The sequence below is a fragment of the Musca autumnalis genome, unplaced genomic scaffold (assembly GCF_047663935.1).
Source record: "Musca autumnalis isolate F117 unplaced genomic scaffold, ASM4766393v1 scaffold_2, whole genome shotgun sequence".
Classification (NCBI taxonomy): Eukaryota; Metazoa; Arthropoda; class Insecta; order Diptera; family Muscidae; genus Musca; species Musca autumnalis.
Window position 1 is genome coordinate 192,956,789 of NW_027411755.1, and position 19,888 is coordinate 192,976,676.

The window sequence follows — 19,888 nt, forward strand, 5'->3', positions numbered from 1 at the left end:
ACTTTTTAAAGATTTTTCGGAGCAACCAAAGAGGCTACCAAACGTAGATTTTTTTAAAGATTTTTTTGGAGCAATCAAATAGGCTGCTAAACGTGGATTTTTTAACGATTTTTTGGAGCAATCAAGGAGGCTACCAAACGGGGATTTTTTTAACGATTTTTTGGAGCAACCAAAGAGGTTACCAAACGTGGATTTTGGCCGATTTTTTGGTGCAACCAAAGAGGCTACCAAACGCGGATTTTTTAAGATTTTTTTTGGAGCAATCAAAGAAGCTACCAAATGTGGCTTTTTAACGATTTTTTGGAGCAACCAAAGAGGCTACCATACGCGGTTTTTTTAAGATTTTTTGGAGCAATCAAAGAAGCTACCAAATGTGGCTTTTTAACGATTTTTGGAGCAACCAAACGTGGATTTTTTAAAGATTTTTGGAGCAACCAAAGAGGCTACCAAACGCGGATTTTGGCCGATTTTTTGGTGCAACCAAAGAGGCTACCAAACGCGGATTTTTTAAGATTTTTTGGAGCAATCAAAGAAGCTACCAAATGTGGCTTTTTAACGATTTTTGGAGCAACCAAACGTGGATTTTTTAAAGATTTTTGGAGCAACCAAAGAGGCTACCAAACGCGGATTTTCTAAGATTTTTTGGAGCAACCAAACGTGAATTTTTTAAAGATTTTTTTGGAGCAACCAAAGAGACTACCAAGCGTGGATTTTTTAAAGATTTTTCGGAGCCGCCAAAGAGGCTACCAAACGCGGATTTTCTAAGATTTTTTGGAGCAACCAAACGTGAATTTTTTAAAGATTTTTTTGGAGCAACCAAAGAGACTACCAAGCGTGGATTTTTTAAAGATTTTTCGGAGCCGCCAAAGGGGATTCCAAACGCGGATTTTCTAAGATTTTTTTGGAGCAACCAAAGAAGCTACCATACGTGGATTTTTTAAAGAATTTTTGGAGCAACAAAAGAAGCCGCAAATGTGGATTTTTTAACTATTTTTTGGAGCAACCAAAGAGGCTACCATACGTGGATTTTTTAAAGATTTTTTGGAGCAACCAAAGAAGCCACCAAACGCGAACTTTTAAAGATTTTTCGGAGCAATCAAAGGGGCTGCCAAACGCGGATTTTTTTAAGATTTTTTGGAGAAACTAAAGAAGCCACAAAATTCGGATTTTTAAAGATTTTATGGAGCAACCAAAGAGCCTACCAAACGCTGTTTTTTAAGATTGTTTGGAGCAACCAAAGATACTATCAAACGTGGATGTTTTAATGATTTTTTTGGAGCAACCAAACATAATTTTTTTAAAGATTTTTTGAAGCAATCAAATTTGGATTTTTAACGATTTTTTGGAGCAACCAAGGAGGCTACCAAACGGGGATTTTTTAACGATTTTTTGGAGCAACTAAAGAGGCTACCAAACGCGGTTTTGTTAGGATTTTTGGAGCGACCAAGCAGACTATCAAACGTGGATTTTTTAAAGATTTTTTTGGAGGAACCAAACAGACTATCAGACGTGGATTTTTAAAAGATTTTTTGGAGCAACCAAACAGACTATAAAACGAGGATTTTTTAAAGATTTTTGGAGCAACCAAACAGACTATCAAACGTGGATTTTTTAAAGATTTTTTGGAGCAACCAAACAGACTATCAAACGTGGATTTTTTAAAGATTTTTTGGAGCAACCGAACGCGGAATTTTTAAAGATTTTTTGGAGCAAACGAACGCGGAATTTTTAAAGATTTTTTAGAGCAACCGAACGTGGAATTTTTAAAGATTTTTTGGAGCAAACGAACGCGGAATTTTTAAAGATTTTTTGGAGCAACCAAACAGACTATCAAATGTGGATTTTTTAAAGATTTTTTGGAGTAACCAAACGCGGAATTTTTAAAGATTTTTTAGAGCAACCAAACGCGGAATTTTCAAAGATTTTTTTGGAGCAACCAAACCCGGAATTTTTAAAGATTTTTTGGAGCAACCAAAGAGTCTACCAAACGTGGATTTTTTAAAGATTGTTTGGAGCAACCAAACGTGGATTTTTAAAGATTTTTTGGAGCTACCAAAGAAGCCACCAAACGTGGATTTTTAAAGATTTTTTGGAGCAACCAAAAAGGGTTACCAAGCGTGGATTTTCTAAGATTTTTTGGAGCAACCAAACGTGAATTTTTTAAAGATTTTTTTGGACCAACCAAAGAGACTACCAAACGTGGATTTTTTAAATATTTTTCGGAACCACCAAGGGGGCTAACAAAAATTGATTTTTTGGAGCAACCGAAGATGCTAACTAACGTGTATTTTTTTAACGATTTTTTGGAGCAACCAAAGAGGCTACCAAACTTGGATTAGTTAAAGATTTTTTGGGGCAAACAAAGGGGTCGTCAAGTCATAACTATTTGCGATAAGATGAAAGTGACTGATCGGCAGAACTTGGGGTACTGACCAAGAAACCATGCTGACCTCTTATAAATCAATAGGCCAGTCTGGGGTAAGCTATGCGGCGCCAGTATGCGGTATGGTATGCAAATTTTGGGGCAACACAGTGAAAGAATATTCAAACGCCCTGAGGACTGCAACAGGTTGCCTGGGTCACCCTTATTACGGTACATCGGCACAAAAACTCGATGGTGCAATGTTTTTTTTTTAATTTGTTTAGAGCAATCGAAGATTTCCCCATATTAGGCATTTTAGGAGATTTTTAAAGATCAGATAAGTAGTGCGATCTCTAACACATTTTTGGAGTTACCGACAAAAATTGGTAAAATTGCTCATAATTTCGGTAATTAACGATATTATTCGGTAAGTTAGCACCAATAGAAAGTAGTCGCAAAGTTCTACCGATAGCAACAGTGTTGTCAACTTTTATTTGAACATTCCATTCATAATTTTGAGTTAAAATGTTACCAATTTTTGTCGGTAACTCAAAAAATGAGTTAGAGAATTGCACTACAGAACAGGATTTGTTGAAATGTAGAGTTGTAAGGATAAACAAAAAAGGTTCAAACATTTGTTTTTTAAGATGTTATGCAACCAAGTAAGATTTTTTGAATTTTAGAAATTTTTAGGAGTAATCAAACGGACCAATGCATTCTCATAATTTTAAGGAACCCAAAGAGGAATCATATCATGTTTTTAGATTTTCAGCGGCAGGCCACCACACATGATTTGAAGCATTTATTTAGTCCAAAGGCGATTTCAGACAACAAAAAGTTTTTTTTTTATTTTTTAAGATCACCAAAAAAAGTTTAAAAAATTCCATGTTGAAAAACTTACCCGTATTGGAAAACTTATTGATCATTTGTTGTGGCATAACGCCCAGGCACGTTAACAGAGGCTCAAAAATTAAATGGGCATCCAGCAAAGTAATTGAGTCCTGCATAATTCCTGGACGCAATGGAACATTTCCTGGCATTTTATTAACTGGTGTTGGTCGCAAAATCTCCTTTTCGGGGAATGTCTCCTTTTTCTTATTCTCCTGTTGCTTGGCCATCCAAAAGTATAAATCTTCTTTTTGATTGTCCGAAGTACTCAACCAGAAACGATTTATTGAATTTGTAGAACTAATGGAACCCTCCTGTAAGGCACCATATTCTAATGGAAAATAAGAAAGAAGAAATTAGATTAAAGAAAACAACAACAAAAATAACAAAGAAAACTACTTACCAATCTCGGCCGCCTGCTTGTCTACTAACCCAGATATGATTGGCAACATTTGTATGCTAGAACGGGAAGAATTGCCATGTGAATAGGTCGAGGCTTTTGTTAAACTTTTGCTATAATTTCTTTTTGTTTTTTAATTCACAAACCAAAAATACCAGATGGGTAGATTTCATTGCATACCGGATTTAGATATTTACAATACGACGTTATAGGTTAAGAACAAAAGAAATGGGAATACAATACACAATATATGTAAATAAATATACATAGCAGGAATAATATACAATAAATACATAGTTAGGGCCATGTTGGTTGGTTAATCAAACTTACCCTCTCCTCGAAAGATGAATATTTGGTGAGGTTGATGTTGAACGTTGCGATCCATGCAACACACCATCATTTGCATAGCCCATACCAAATTGATTGGAAGCTATATTGAGACAAAATCAAAATTTTCCATTTAGTTTTACAACTTATCAGCAGAAAAAGAGTTTCTGTTTTGTGTGGTTCGGTGCCATAAATATGTTTATGAGATTTGTGTGTGTAGAGTTCGTGAATTGTAAAGCCTTTGGAAACGATGCTTCGTGAAGATGGGTGTTCTTTTACATAAACTAATCTAAAAACGTGGACAAACTACAGCAACAATTGTAGTTGTACTTTTCATACAAAGTTTGGCTATAACTGAATTATGGAACTCGGTCAAAAAAAGTCGGCTTTGCCAACAGCAACTAAGCTATCCTAAGCATATGGTTCTACAAAAAACAATAACGCAGCAATTCTGGACATTTAAGAGGTAGGTATCATTAACAGTGGGTTTAAAAAACCATAATCCTTCTTATATTTCAAGAATACGATAGTGCTAGACGTGCGTAAACGCGTGGCCCTAAATATGGGTACTTTTCGGATCTCAGAAAGTGTTGACTTCCCCTAGTAAGAACTGCATCCCTCAAAAAATATTTTTTTAAAAAATTTAAGTCACCCATGAAATTGTTTTTAAAAAATCCACATCCCTCAAAATATAGTTTATAAAAATACAAATTCCTGAAAAAATATTTTTTTATAAAATTCACGTCCCTCAAAAAATATTTTTCAAAAAATCCACGTCGCTCAAAAATATTTTTTAAAAAGTCCACGTCCCTCAAGAAATAGTTTATAAAAAATACAAATTCCTCAAAAAATATTTTTTTATAAAATTCACGTCACTCAAAAAATATTTTTCAAAAAATCCACGTCACTCAAAAAAAATTTTTTTTTTAAAGCCCCCAAAAAAATATGTTTTTAAAAAATCCACGTTGTTCAAAAAATATTTCTTTTAAAAAATCTACGTCCCTCAAAAAAATATTTTTTTTTTAAATCCACGTCCCTCAAAAAATATTTTTTAAAAAATCCACGTCCCTCAAAAAATATTTTTTAAAAAATCCACGTCCCTCAAAAAATATTTTTTTTTTAAAAATCCACCTCTCTCAATAAATATTGAAAACAAAATTAAAAAAATGTACGTCCCTCAAAAAATATATTTTTAGAAAATCCACATCCATCAAAAAATATTTTTTAAATTATACACGTCTCCAATCCAAGTCCCTCAAAAAATATTTTTTTTTAAAACAAATTCCCCAAAAATTTTTTTAAAAAATCCAGGTACCTCAAAAAATGTTTTTTTTTAATCCACGCCCTTAAAAAAGTATTCTTTAAAAAATCAACCTCCCTCAAAAAATATTTTTTAAAAAATCCACCAGCATCCTGATCTCCTCAAGGAGTTAATCCACACCGGACATTTAGACCTAATCTAAATCCCAATCCCACGACGGCCGGTTCTATGTACCGGATTGACCTGAGGAACCATCTTCTCGGCCAGGGGCCGTCACCTCAGCAACTACTTGTTCGTGTTCGTCTTTATTTTTATTTTGGGAGCGGCATGTCTCGGAATGCCTGCTCCGGATTCTTTTGGTCCGTGCCGGGATTGAGAGTAACCCCTGGCCATGGTTCTGCACCGTTTGTCAACGTCTCATCCACCATAGGTCGGTGTCAATGAGATGCAACGGGTGCCAAGGATGGGTGCATTTCAGAAACTGTTCAGGCCTCACCTACCTGAGGGAGTATTACGACAGGGTTTATGTTGCCTCGTGTTGCGCCAATATGAACCCCAGTGAGTCTTCATCATCAACATCATCGGATTATGAAACTCCCCCGCAATCTCCCAGACAGCAGTATCAGCAGCGGCCGTTAACACCGCGTATTGCTGTCCCAGTTCCTGAGGATGTAACATTCTTGCAGTTTAACTGCGATGGTCTTCAAACCAAGATCAATGAGATCGTGGACTTTACGAGTCGGTGAAATATTATGGTCGCGGCGATCCAGGAAACGAAGCTGAGCAACAACTGCAGTCTGCGGAGTTGTGATGGATACAACGTTCTTCGCCAGGATCGTACGAGAAGTTGGGGTGGAGGGCTTGCATTCCTACTGCACCAGTCTGTCCAGTACAGACCTATTTCGCCTGATCTAGACTCTAGTGACCCATACTTGGAGTGTATGGGGGTAGCGGTAAGGTGTGGATCCGCCGAGATAGAACTGCTGAATGTGTATATCCCGCCGCTCAATAACTGTGCCCCGCGTTATTTGCCTATCATCAGGCCTGTTCCGAGGTGATAACCGGCTGGTCCTAGGGGATTTCAATGCACATCACGAGTTATGGCATTCAGCTCTAGGAAATGACCAGAGAGGTACAGATCTGGCTGAGCAAATAGATAGCTCCACATTCTGCACTGCGAACGAGGACGCACCCACCAGGATTAGAGGAGACTGCCACAGTTCGCCTGACATATCCATTGTGTCACCTGGTCTGACGAATGACGTGACATGGCAACCCGTCATTTCCCTTGGGTCGGACCATCTCCCAATCCTCATCTCCATAAACAGACCACCAGACTTCATAACCTCTGAACGCCGCACTTTCATTAATCATGGAAAAGCGGATTGGCAAGGTTTCAGAGAGTTCACTAATCAACGCTTCAGAGAACTGCCCAGTCCCTCTGATGTTCGGGTAGCAGAGAGGAAGTTCCGAGACATCATCACTGCCGCAGCCGCTCGCTTTATCCCTGCTGGTCGAATACCTGAAATAAGACCCAATTTCCCAGCAGAGGCGACGGGATTAGCTAATGAGCGTGATTAGCTTCGTCGGACGAAGACGATCGGACATCTGTCACGTTTAACGGCGTGGCTGTGACAGATCCGAAGAGGTGCGCTGGCTATTTCTGCCGACAATTCATCGAGCACCCCGATAGCGACCGGGCGAAGAGAAGTGTTTTGCGTCGTTTGCAATCTCTTCCAGCCGAAGAAGAACCGCCACAATTTACGATGGATGATGTTGCAGATGTTATCCGAGGCGCAAAGTCATCCAAAGCGCTTGGACCTGACGGAATTTCTATGGTGATGCTAAAACAGCTGGATGACCCAGGAGTCGAGTATTTAAGTAAGGTCCTCAACTTATCGCTAGCCACCCTAATAGTTCCCGATGCCTGGAAGATGGGCAGGGTGGTCCCGCTGCTGAAACCTGGCAAAGATGCCAGTAAAGGTGAGTTGTACAGGCCGATTTCACTTCTATCACCAGTAGCAAAGATACTCAAGGCATTACTCCTCCCCAGCATCAGAACGTGTTATCCAGTTGCAGATCATCAACACGGGTTCCGGAAGCAGCACAGTACCACAACAGCACTGCACGCCATTTCCACATATATTGGACGAGGACTCAACCAGGACAAACCATGTCACAGAACAGTGATGGTAGCATTGGATCTGACCAAAGCGTTTGATACGGTCAGCCATGCTAGGCTGTTCGAGGATATCGAGAATACTACCCTCCGGCCTTGTCTGAAACGCTGGGTCATCAACTATTTGTGTGGTCGCCAGAGACAGGAAGTCCAAACCCCGTAGAGTGAAGCAGGGAGTTCCCCAAGGAGGGGTGATATCTCCGGAACTGTTTAACCTCTACCTCTCTGCAATTCCGCGCCCTACCGACGGCATTGAGTTAATTACGTACGCGGATGATTGTACACTCATGGCGTCAGGTCCCAATATCGGTAACGTTTGTGAAAGGCTAAATGCCTATCTCATTGAACTTGTAGAGTTTTTCCACGCGAGGAATATGAAAATATCCACCACTAAGTCAACAGCCACACTGTTCACCACATGGACGGCGCAAATGAAGCTCCCACTGAATGTGCAGGTCGACGGTGCAACTATTCCGACCACAAACTACCCCAAAGTCCTAGGGGTCACATTCGATAGCATGTATAAGTCGTCCCAGCATACTACAGTTATCTGCGATAAGCTGAGAAACAGGAACAAGGTCCTCAAGTCCCTAGCCGGCAGCACTTGGGGTGCGGATAAAGAAACCTTGTTAACCACATACAACGCGATAGGCCGGTCTGTTGTAAGCTATGCGGCGCCAGCGTGGTTTGCTAACGTAAGTGATACGCAATGGGATAAACTACAAATCTGTCAGAATGCTGCCCTGAGAACAGCTACAGGGTGTCACCTCATGTCTGCAGTGGACCATCATGAGGAGACAAAGATCCTTCCTGTGAGTCGTCACAACAGGATGTTGACGATGCAGTACTTGCTTGGATGCTATAGGCAAGACCACCCAAATCACCATCTGGTGGATATGCCTGAACCCCCCAGGCGTGTTAGGGAGGATTATAGAGATCTAGAGAAAGAGGTCCAAAGATATAAAAGAGAACCTCTAGATCAACGTGCATACCAGGCAGGTTTAAGAGACATTCATACTGATGCGGTTGCAGAGACTCTGGCAGCCTACAGTGTGAATATAGTCATCGAAGATCATCCACCACCCGTGGCAGCGGAAGAACAGCAGCTGCCAAGACAAACGAGAGTCGTGTTGGCGCAACTTAGATCTGGTTGGTGCAGCCGCCTCAATTCTTACTGGGCCAGGATTGATGGCACGCGGAATATCTGGCCAGCATGTGGCACCGGTCCGCATACTACGCAGCACCTGTTTAACTGCCCAGCCAACCCGACTGACTTATCTCCTCTCTCTCTTTGGACTAATCCAATTCAGGTGGCGTCCTTTCTGAGCTTGGAGCTGGAGGCTGAGCCGAATCAATAAAATAAAGATTTACATGTACTTGTAGAAGCTGCTACAACAACAACAACCTAATCTAAACCAGCTCCATTGTGTGTCGCTAACGTAGGAAGTCTGTATAGTTAAGGACGAAACATCCCCAAGATGTGCTTACAATTCACGATATCGATATCCTCTTTTCTATAGTTTATCTCTCTTTCGACGCATATTTATAACATCCAACCATAGTTTTTCTTTGTTAAAATTATAAAACATTACCAAAGAAAAGTACTTAAATAGAATAAAAGTAATAATTATTGCAAAATAAATTACAAACTAATAGTGACAATTGTTGTTGTTGGTTGACTCAACAAAAGTGCTAGCTAGCATTTCAGCATAAGATTTTCAAAGGCACCAAAATCACCATATCCATTTAATAGATAAATTATCACACAAACTTACCAAATTTAAGTAAAATACAGAGATATACACACATATAAAAATACTTACATAAATACAACTAAATTTAAATTATTTTTAGAAAAAAGAATGGACACTTATTTAATGAGTATAATAGCACACATATATATTGACAATATGGGCACAAGGTGCAAAGGCCAAAATTAGATTTTACAGCGATATGGTGCACTGTAACACACTCACTCACAAATATACATACACAGAGACACAAATAACTATAGCATATGAAAATGGCTTTAATGACAACCAATCAAACCTTTAACTGAAATGCTTTTTTAGATAAAGGAAAATAAAACACGGATTTTAAAAGAATGAACTGAGAGATAGCAGGAGCTTGAAAGCAAATAAAATTTGAAATTTAGACACTTGTTGCTCTTTTGGGTGAATAGGTGGGGTGTTGTGTAGCAAAGAGCAAACAACTCAAAATTTTAAAAGGCATTAAGGAGAAAGAAAATTAAAAAAACATATAAAATTTTGGGTTAAAAACAAGGGAAATATTTTGAACAATTAAAAAAAACTAAAAAATTTCTTTAGCAGATTTTCTTGTTTTTTTGTTTTTGATAGATTAAACATCCAAGGAGACATTCAAAAAGTAACCAGAATCAGAGATAGTAGATAAAGAAAATTTCTAGTTTTTTCTTGTATTTGTTCAAAACAAACAAAGCGTTAATCAAAAAAATACCAATATGAGTTCGATGATGCTGTGTTTGCCCAAGTAATAAAGCATTCTCACTCTCTTCAGGATTGTCTCCAACACCAGCATATGCCCCTAAATCATTATCACCTTCACATTCGGGATCTTCACATTCCTCTTCGTTTTGTGGAAATGAAAATGTGACATTTATCGGTCGTGTTAGTTTATTTTTATATTGATGTTCGAATAGTATTGGATTGTAGAGGGAATTTTTCCACTGGCGACTTAGTACAATAATACCCTGAAAATAAAAATTTACGGAATTTGTTTCAATATCGATTTAGCTTTTATTTCTTTGGCAACTTTATAATGCTGGAGGGTACGTCCGCCTAGACCTATTCATTACATACCTGTCTCAGAGTATTAAGATGTGGTACATCACCCTGTTTGAAAATCCTTTCCACCTTTTGGACACCTTCATCTAGGACCAATTTTTGCATAATGAAACACAATTGACAGCTGGGATCCTCTTGTAGTGTCTTCGACAATAGGGTATAGTTGTTGGCATAGCGACTCTAAATAACGGGGAAGAAAATTTACGTTTAAAATTATAACTCAACCGGAACTTTCCGTATACCTTACCTTTTTAATCTTCGGATTCCTTTGTATTTTCTCATTTTCCAAAGCATCAGCCATGAGGCATGCCGCCACTGATGTTTGTCGTGTATGTAAAGCCTTTAGCAGCGAGACAATTTTAATTGCCAAACGATTACTGGGATTCATCCATGCCGTTATAGCTGGCGAGGCTGTACTCAAAAGATTCCAATCGAGACGTGTCAAGTCTATTTTACGTGTAATAGGCACACAAGGTGGAGCGGCAAAATTAAGCCACACAGATTTCAATTCAATAACACAAGACGAAGTTTTATCTGTTTCCTTGTTGGCAACTTTATCAAAACCTTCGGGTTTTCCTTTCGCTTGATTCGTTTTACCTTTCTCCACATCTTCTTCCAAGTTGTTTGGCGGTTTTGGTGTGGATTTGCGATTATCACTTTGAGCTTCCGCACGTTCCGTAACAATGATATTTTCCAAAGCAGTTTGGAATTTTTCTTTCGGAGTTTTTGGTGTTGGTGGCTTTTTGGTTAGCATACGCCAGGCTGCCTCCGCCCTTGATGTTGTGGAAACATCAATTTGTGGATTGTTGGCCGCCGCCGCTGTTGTGGTGTTGGTAACATTCTCCACCAAATCATTGAGTACACCATCTTCAGCCATTTCGGCTAATTCTTCTTTGGAATTTTCCGATTTTTCAAAATGCGAACGTTTGACAATTTTAACACCCACACCCTCGAGGCCACATTCAAACATTATATAACCAATACTATCAACCCCGGTGTTGTCGGTCATCTTTAGGCATTCAAATAAAACTTTGCTCTTAGGTTCTGGTATGGCTGTTACCATTATGGGAGATTCTTGGCCGGTGGTACTTTCCGTTTTCAAACGTCTTAGCTGGGCATGGGCTCGTCCCACATCGAGCGTAATGACAAGTTCCTCTAATTGTTTTTCAGATGTTTCAATTAATATTGGTTCACCTTGTACATTATCGGGCCGTGATTGTGATGAGAGATGGGCCAAGAGGGCCCGAGTTCCTTTCATAATACCGCCTTTTTTGTGACTATTTGATTGCACCGTTTGCTGAATATAAACATTATGCATTGAGGCTCGTGTTGTTTTACCCAAATGAAATTTCGTGGAGACGCCTTCTATGTAGAATGTCAGCAGGGATACGCAACTGAGGTCCTGAAAAATAAAAAAATAAATTTATGATTTACGTTGATTTTTAAAGAATATTTTTTGAGGGATTTTCCTGCTGAGCATGAATTTTTTTAGGAATATTTTTTGAGGGACCATCCTGCAGAACGTGGATTTTTGAAAAAATATTGTTTGAGGCAACTTCCATTAGAGCGTGGATTTTTTTTATATTTTAGGGACATTTCTGCAGAGCGTGATTTTTTTGAAGAATATATATTTACGGAGCTTTCTGCAGAGCGTGGATTTTTTAAGGACTATATTTTTAGCGACCTTTCTGCAGAACGTGGATTTTTTAAAGAATATATTTTTCGGACCTTTCTGCAGAGCGGGGATTTTTTTAAAGAATATATTTTTACGGACTTTTCTGCAGAGCGGGGATTTTTAAAGAATATATTTTTACAAACTTTTCTGCAGAGCGGGGATTTTTTAAAGAATATATTTTTAAGGATATTTCTGCAGAGCGTGGACTTTTTAAAGAATATATTTTTAGGGGCCTTTATGTAGAGCGTGGATTTTTTAAAGAATATATTTTTGGGACCTTTATGTAGAGCGTGGATTTTTTAAAGAATATATTTTTAGGGACCATTATGTAGAGCGTGGATTTTTTAAATAATATATTTTTAGAGACCTTGCGTGGATTTTTTTAAATAATATATTTTTAGAGACCTTGCGTGGATTTTTTTAAATAATATATTTTTAGAGACCTTGCGTGGATTTTTTTAAATAATATATTTTTAGAGACCTTGCGTGGATTTTTTTAAATAATATATTTTTAGAGACCTTGCGTGGATTTTTTTAAAGAATATATTTTTAGGGACCTTTCTGTGAAGCGTGGATTTTTTAAAGAATATATTTTTAGGCACCTTTCTGCAGAGCGTGGATTTTTTAAAGAATATATTTTTAGGCGCCTTTATGTGGAGCGTGGATTTTTTAAAGAATATATTTTTAGGGACATTTCTGCAGAGCGTGGATTTTTTAAAGAATATATTTTTAGGGACATTTATGTAGTGCGTGGATTTTTTAAAAAATATATTTTTAGGGACCTTTATGTAGAGCGTGGATTTTTTAAAGAATATATTTTTAGGGACCTTTTTTTAATTGTTTTTAATTTTTGATTAATAGTTGATTTCTTTAATAGTTTTTCAGAGCGTGGGTTTTTTAAAAATATTTTTTCTGAGCGTGGATTTTTTAATATTTTTACAGAGCGTGGATTTTTTAATATTTTTTCAGAGCATGGATTTTTTAATATTTTTCAGAGCGTGGATTTTTTAATATTTTTCAGAGCGTAGATTTTTTAAAAATATTTTCTCAGAACTTGGATTTTTTAATATTTTTTTTTCAGAGCGTAGATTTTTTAAAAATATTTTCTCAGAACTTGGATTTTTTAATATTTTTTCAGCGCGTGGATCTTTTAATATTTTTTTCAGAGCATGGATTTTTTAATATTTTTTCAGAGCGTGGTTTTTTTTAATATTTTTTCAGAGCGTAGATTTTTTAATATTTTTTCAGAGCGTGGATTTTTTTAATATTTTTTCAGAGCGTAGATTTTTTAATATTTTTTCAGAGCGTGGATTTTTTAATATTTTTTCAGAGCATGGATTTTTTAATATTTTTTCAGAGCGTGTATTTTTTAAAAAAATATTTTTCAGAGCGTGTATTTTTTTTAATATTTTTTCAGGGCATGGATCTTTTAATATTTTTTCAGAGCGTGTATTTTGTTTTAAAAATATTTTTTCAGGGCGTGGATCTTTTAATATTTGTTCAGAGCGTGTATTTTTTTAAAAATATTTTTTCAGGGCGTGGATCTTTTAATATCTTTTCAGAGCGTGGATCTTTTAATATTTTTTCAGAGCGTGTATTTTTATTTAAAAATATTTTTTCAGATCGTGTATTTTTTAAAATTTTTTTTCAGGGCGTGGATCTTTTAATATTTTTCCAGAGCATGGATTTTTTAATATTTTTTCAGAGCGTGGATTTTTTAATATTTTATCCACGCTTTCCGGAAAGGCCCCTAAAAATATTCATTAAATATCCACGCTCTCCAATAATATTTAAAAAACCACTCAAAAATACTTTTTCAGAGCGTGGATTTTTTTTAATGTTTTTTCATAGCGTAGATTTTTTAAAAAATATTTTTTCAGAATGTGGATTTTTTAAAAATTCTTTTTGAAAGTGTGGATGTTTTTAAACGAAAAAAATTTTAGAACATGGATTTTTTTAAAATATTTATTTTCAGAGCTTGGATTTTTTTCTTAAATATTTTTCAGAGCGTGGATTTTTTTAAAAATATTTTTTCAGAGCGTGGATTTTTTTTAAATATTTTTTCAGAGCGTGGATTTTTTAAAAATATTTTTTCAGAGCGTGGATTTTTTAAAAATAATTTTTCAGAGCGTGGATTTTTTAAAAATAATTTTTCAGAGCGTGGATTTTTTAAAAATAATTTTTCAGAGCGTGGATTTTTTAAAAATAATTTTTCAGAGCGTGGATTTTTTAAAAAAAAATTTTCGAGCATGGATTTTTTAAAAATAATTTTTCAGAGCGTGGATTTTTTAAAAAAAAATTTTCGAGCATGGATTTTTTAAAAATAATTTTTCAGAGCGTGGATTTTTAAAAAAAAAAATTCGAGCATGGATTTTTTAAAAATAATTTTTCAGAGCGTGGATTTCTTCAGGGTTTTTTTTTAAATATTTTTTCGGAGCGTGGATTTTTTTAAAAATATTTTTTCAGAACTTGTATTTTTTAATATTTTTTTCAGCGCGTGGATGTTTTAATATTTTTTCAGAGCGTGGATTTCTTTAAAAATATTTTTTCAGAACTTGGATATTTTAATATTTTTTCAGCGCGTGGATCTTTTAATATTTTTTCAGAGCGTGGATCTTTTAATATTTTTTCAGAGCGTGGATATTTTAATATTTTTTCAGAGCGTGTATTTTTTTAAAAATATTTTTTACATCTTTTTACATCTTTGTGTTTATTTCAGCTTTAGTCCATATTTTGTTGTATTCAATTTTTTTTAAAATATTTTTTCAGAGCGTGGATTTTTTTCAAAATATATTTTCAGAGCGTGGATTTTTTTAAAACTAATGGACCTTTTGTCAATATTTGTGGATTTAAGGGACCTTTTGTCAATATTCGCGGATTTAAGGGACCTTTTGTCAATATTCGTGGATTTAAGGGATATATAATAATAATTGTTCCACAAACATCCCAGATGGGACAAGGAAGACTTCTCTCATATCAATGAGTGCACTCCGATTCATATTAGCTCAATGATATGGGACCTACTGTTTATTGCCGAGTCCGAACGGCGTGTCCTAAGACACCACTTGTAGAGAAGTTTTACAAGGCTGTATTACTCAGGAAATGTCGTCAACCGTTGAAATGTGTTTTGATGTTGCCTGGCCTGGGAATCGAACCCACGACCTTTAGCGTGCAAGGCGGGTGTGCATACCATTGCACCACGGTGGTAACTTTTGTCAATATTCGTGGATTTAAGGGACCTTCTGTTAATATTCGTGGATTTAAGGGACCTTCTGTCAATATTCGTGGATTTAAGTGACCTTCTGTCAATATTCGTGGATTTAAGGGACCTTCTGTCAATATTCGTGGATTTAAGTGACCTTCTGTCAATATTCGTGGATTTAAGGGACCTTCTGTCAATATTCGTGGATTTAAGGGACCTTCTGCCAATATTCGTGGATTTAAGGGACCTTCTGTCAATAGTTGCGGATTTTTTTTTTTTTTTTTTTTTTTTGAAGAATATTTATGAGTAATACACTTACCTGAACATTATCCAATGCTGCCACCGATATAACTTCCTCGATTATCGATGATTGTAACATTGTTATACAGACTTTCGGTAGAACAATTAAACCCTGTGTCTTTGTGGATATACTCTCCTCGTAGACATCACTTAAGAAGGAATCACCAGGACCTAAGAGATTTCTTTCGGTTGTTGAACGTTTTGAATTTGAATGAACCTGCGACCAATAACTCAAAGATTGATCACGCTTTAAAATATTATCATTTTTCACTTTAGCTATACACGATGAGTGTATATAGTTAACGACAGTTAACAAGTGCATATTTGAAAATGTCGGTATTGCCGCTTCAACCATTCTGCAAACAAAAAATGTAAATAGATATGAGAAATTTGTCAATAAATGAAGAAAAAGAAAGAAAAAACAAAAATATGATATTTATTTTATTATTTCTCTTATTTGGCAGTACTGAGAGTGATTGCTTGAATTCTGTGCCGAAGATCCTTTCCGATCAAGAATTAAAAGAAGGATTAAGGGATCTAACTGTCGATGATTTGAAAGTTCTGAATAAACTTGTCGATATGGAGAAAGATATGTATGATGACTATGATGTGGATAGGTAAGTTGAAATAACATCCATACATGTGAAGAACACACAGATCCCAATGGGAATTCGCCGGTTCCATAGTTGCGGAGTAAAATGAGTGAGCTTTGCCGGGTATTTAAAAAAGTGTAGCGTATCGGCGATCACCTTTACCCAGTTTTAATTTGATCGAGTTTTCTTTACAGAACTTCTCAAGAGATAAATGAAGAATTCAATGACATAGATGACTCAGACTCCAATTATATTTACAATCCCGAATTATATGATACCTCAAATGGGGAAAGCACTTGGCAAAAAGAAAGCTTGGATAATAAGGACACGAAGTCCTATGACTATGACATAAATTATGAAACCATTCAAAATGCTCCATTCGATATGTATAAGCAAATTCCGCAAATTCCCCGAACAAAAAGAGAGGAGCCTGAGGTAAGCTTTAAGTCAATTATAACGGCGATTTGTATGCCTCATTATATTGAGACCAAATCCATTTCAAATGATTCAGAGTAGATTTAGCCATGTCCGTCCGTCTCGTGCACACGATAACTCTCGAAGGGAAGTAGCACCCATGCTGCCAATACAGGGGATCTGCATGCCGCAAGTTGGAACTCTGCGCCAATGCCATATTGTGTGTTAACAGGGAATTTTAAGGATTCTTTGTTCTAGCAGCATATAACCTTAACTCCCCACAGGGGCCAGCGGTACCTAACTGTGCAGACTATCTTCGATAAGCAGCTATCCATTATCACCGATGTCAGCTTTACAGATAGCCGCCACTCGAAGTGCCGTCTAGAACCATTTTCTTTTGTACATGTCTGTCCGCAAAAAACAAACAAAATTTTGTACTATTTTTTCTCAAAATTATTCATTCATTACAGTTTCAAACAAACGAGGCCTACATACAACAATTACATGAATCATTTCCCCCAGATATCGATGCTTCCGACGAAGATTGGATGAATACAAATAATTTCCCCATACTCAAGGAGCTAATTCGTGTTAAAAGAAATTAAATAAACTTACCTTTGTAATCCTTCCAACAATAAAGGCGTTAAAAATACATTAACCTGCCCTTTAAGGCGCGCCACAACCGATGTACACGCTGCTCCCTCCGCCTGTAGACTCATAAATTCACCATCATCAAAGCCATTTGTGGTTTTATCACTTTCTTCTTCTTTCAGTAGGACACTTGGATCCCAGGGGTGGGATTTTGGACCACCCATAAATGTTGCCGAACTATTACTGCCCGTTGTGTTTTCGTAACGTGGTACCACTTTTATTTCACGCCATAATGAGTACAAATCAAAATGTGGTACCATTTTACTGCCAATATAGGTTAGGCCGCCATTTTCATTTTCATGAAATAGTGGTGTTGAAAATACATCCAATCCGGAGGGGAAAGAACATGTATTCCAATTGAAACATTTCACTTGTGACAAATGATTCAAATAGCTGGCCATTAGTAGAGGTGAATCAATAATCGGACGATTCACTTGTTGATGTAAGTTGACTAGGGCCACATCTTCCTGTGATGACATTGCTGAGATAAATGAATTGGAGGACAGTGATGGTGTTCCCGAAGATGATGCTCTAGAATCCACCTGTTTTGTTTTTTTTTTATTATTTTGGAGAGTTAAAAGAAATAGAAAAGTTGAGATTATTTAGTAAATTGTTGATATTTTAGGGCAGAGGTTTTTGGTGCAAACGTTTCATTTCATTGTTCTCTCGCTATATCTAAAATGATGCATAGACATTCTTAACTAAAGAAGATATAATAAAACTGAAAAATAAAATCTTAAAATGAATAAACAATTTTTAATGAATTTTTATTGGGGTCATCGAATGTTTTTATTTCGTCAGATTAAACGTTTTTAACCATCAGCATTTAAAAACTGCAGGCATCGTAGCTTATGGTACGAAATGTAGAATAACGGCATAATCTGCTGAACAAAATAACTACTATCGGACTGTACTGATATATTGCGGCGATATCAAGGCTTGGGCCTACATACAGACATTGAACAAATTCTGCAAGGCTGTTTAAATAACTAAATTACAACCAATTAAAACGCGACGCTGCAAGACAATCCGAGTCTCTCAAGGCTGTCAATTTTCAGCCATTTCGGACCGATATCGGGAGATATGAAGGCGTGGACCTTTACCGACAAATTTCATATGGAAGGTTTTATACTCCCAACGAAGACTAAATACCAAATTTCATTCCATTTTGGTTGAATATTGAGGTCACAACCCTCAAAATACCGAAAATCGGGAGGTACCGTTCTATGGGGGCTATACCCATACCGACAAATTAATAGGGAAAAGTTGAAAACCCCCAATGAAGACTAAATACCAAATTTCAGCCATTTCGATTGTTTATTGTGGCCATGACCTTCAAAATACCGAAAATCGGGATGTAAAGTTCTATGGGGGCTCTATATGAAGGCGTGGACCTATACCGACAAAATTCTGGGGGAAAGTTTTCTACCCCCAACGACGGCTAAGTACCCAATTTCAGCCATTGCGGTGTCATAATGAAGCTAAAACCTTCAAAATACCGAAAATCTGGTGGTACCGTTCTATGGGGGCTATAACAAAACGTAGACCGATATAGCCCATTTGCAATACCAAACATCCTAGGAGAAACTTCTTCCCTAATAGAAACTTCTGTACTGTAATTTGGCTCTATCTTTAAAATTACGATCTGTATCTTGATTTCAATAGACGGAGGGATGGACGGACATTGTTACATCGATTTAGAATTTTACCCTGATCAAGAATATATATACTTATATATATATATATATATATATATATATATATATATATATATATATAGCAGGCGAGGCAGCCTATGTACCTAGGCCTTAAGTCCCTCCAATATTCAATTTTACTTATATATACGAACATTCACTAAATAACGAATTAAACCATCTTCACTTCTACAAGTGGACTCACCTCACTATCCCTGATCATCACAAATATGGACACTGACATCGATACTCTCACCAGAAGCTCAAGTTCTGGTGTAACATAGAAGCGGACTGCAGCAAGGGCTTACAACCGGGCCTTATCAGGCAAAAATCACTGGAGGAAGAAAGTGGTCAGCTAGAAACATCTATCAATAAGACTGATGATTGATTCACTGATAAAGTAGACCTCCAAAAATAACAAAGCCATAGACGCAGCCGATAAGATCTAACCTCAAGTTTGTGAGGAAGTTCGACAGGCACTATCCTCAAGTAACTAAGAGGGAATTTGTCATCGGAATTCTCATCTCAAAAACCAGAGGAACCCCTATCGAGACCCCTAAGCAGGTGACGACCGAGGACCCCTCTTGTTCAAATAAGGATTCTCCTTCGTCCAAGGTGGATTACTGCGAATGTGAGCCAGTATAACGAGAAGCACAGCTCTTTGTCTCACTTTCGAATATTGAAGTTAGACCATAAAAGGGAACGTCGGCCTTCAGATGGAAAAGTGGAGAATTCTTAGACATCGACATCGCCCTAGTACAGGAGGCTTTTTTGGAAAGTATATGCTGTGAAATCTTCGGGTGCGATGCAAATGCTCCTTTGGGAAAACAGGAGGAACCCCTATCGAGACCCCTAAGCAGGTGACGACAGATTACCCCTCTTTTTCGAATAATGATTCTACTTCGTCCAATGTGGCTAACTGAGAAGGCGGTCCAGGATAACGAGAAGCTCAGCTCTTCGTCTCACTTCCGAATATTGAAGTTAGTTGCGAAACAGAATATCGGTCTTCAGACAGTTGAGAATTCTAAGACATCGACATCGCCATAGCCCAAGACCCTTATTTGAGGAGCATAGGATCGGTAATCTTTGGTTGCGATGCAAATGCTCACCACTACTACTG

The 19,888-nt window shown here is 37.0% G+C and overlaps 2 protein-coding genes across 8 annotated transcripts in view; one reads left to right on the top strand and one right to left on the bottom strand.

The window, feature by feature from the left end:
- Positions 1-19,888, bottom strand: part of tweek (transmembrane protein KIAA1109 homolog tweek) — a 68,042-nt gene that overhangs the window by 13,826 nt on the left and 34,328 nt on the right. For 2 of the 7 annotated variants that reach the window (XM_073970412.1, XM_073970411.1), the window contains exons 13-20: positions 17,039-17,616; positions 15,436-15,772; positions 10,487-11,641; positions 10,255-10,419; positions 9,944-10,145; positions 3,981-4,080; positions 3,654-3,709; positions 3,264-3,581 (exon numbers count right to left, since the gene is read on the bottom strand). In XM_073970412.1, coding sequence (XP_073826513.1) covers positions 3,264-3,581; positions 3,654-3,709; positions 3,981-4,080; positions 9,944-10,145; positions 10,255-10,419; positions 10,487-11,641; positions 15,436-15,772; positions 17,039-17,616 — 2,911 coding nt within the window. Of the gene's footprint in view, positions 1-3,263; positions 3,582-3,653; positions 3,773-3,980; positions 4,081-9,892; positions 10,146-10,254; positions 10,420-10,486; positions 11,642-15,435; positions 15,773-17,038; positions 17,617-19,888 lie in introns of all 7 variants that reach the window. The other 5 variants (XM_073970410.1, XM_073970409.1, XM_073970407.1 and 2 more) reach the window with 3 other exon arrangements.
- Positions 15,846-17,075, top strand: LOC141395133 (uncharacterized). Its single transcript, XM_073970598.1, has 3 exons — positions 15,846-16,033; positions 16,204-16,444; positions 16,894-17,075. The coding sequence occupies exons 1-3, from the start codon at positions 15,846-15,848 to the stop codon at positions 17,026-17,028; spliced, it is 564 nt and encodes a 187-aa protein (XP_073826699.1). The 3' UTR covers positions 17,029-17,075.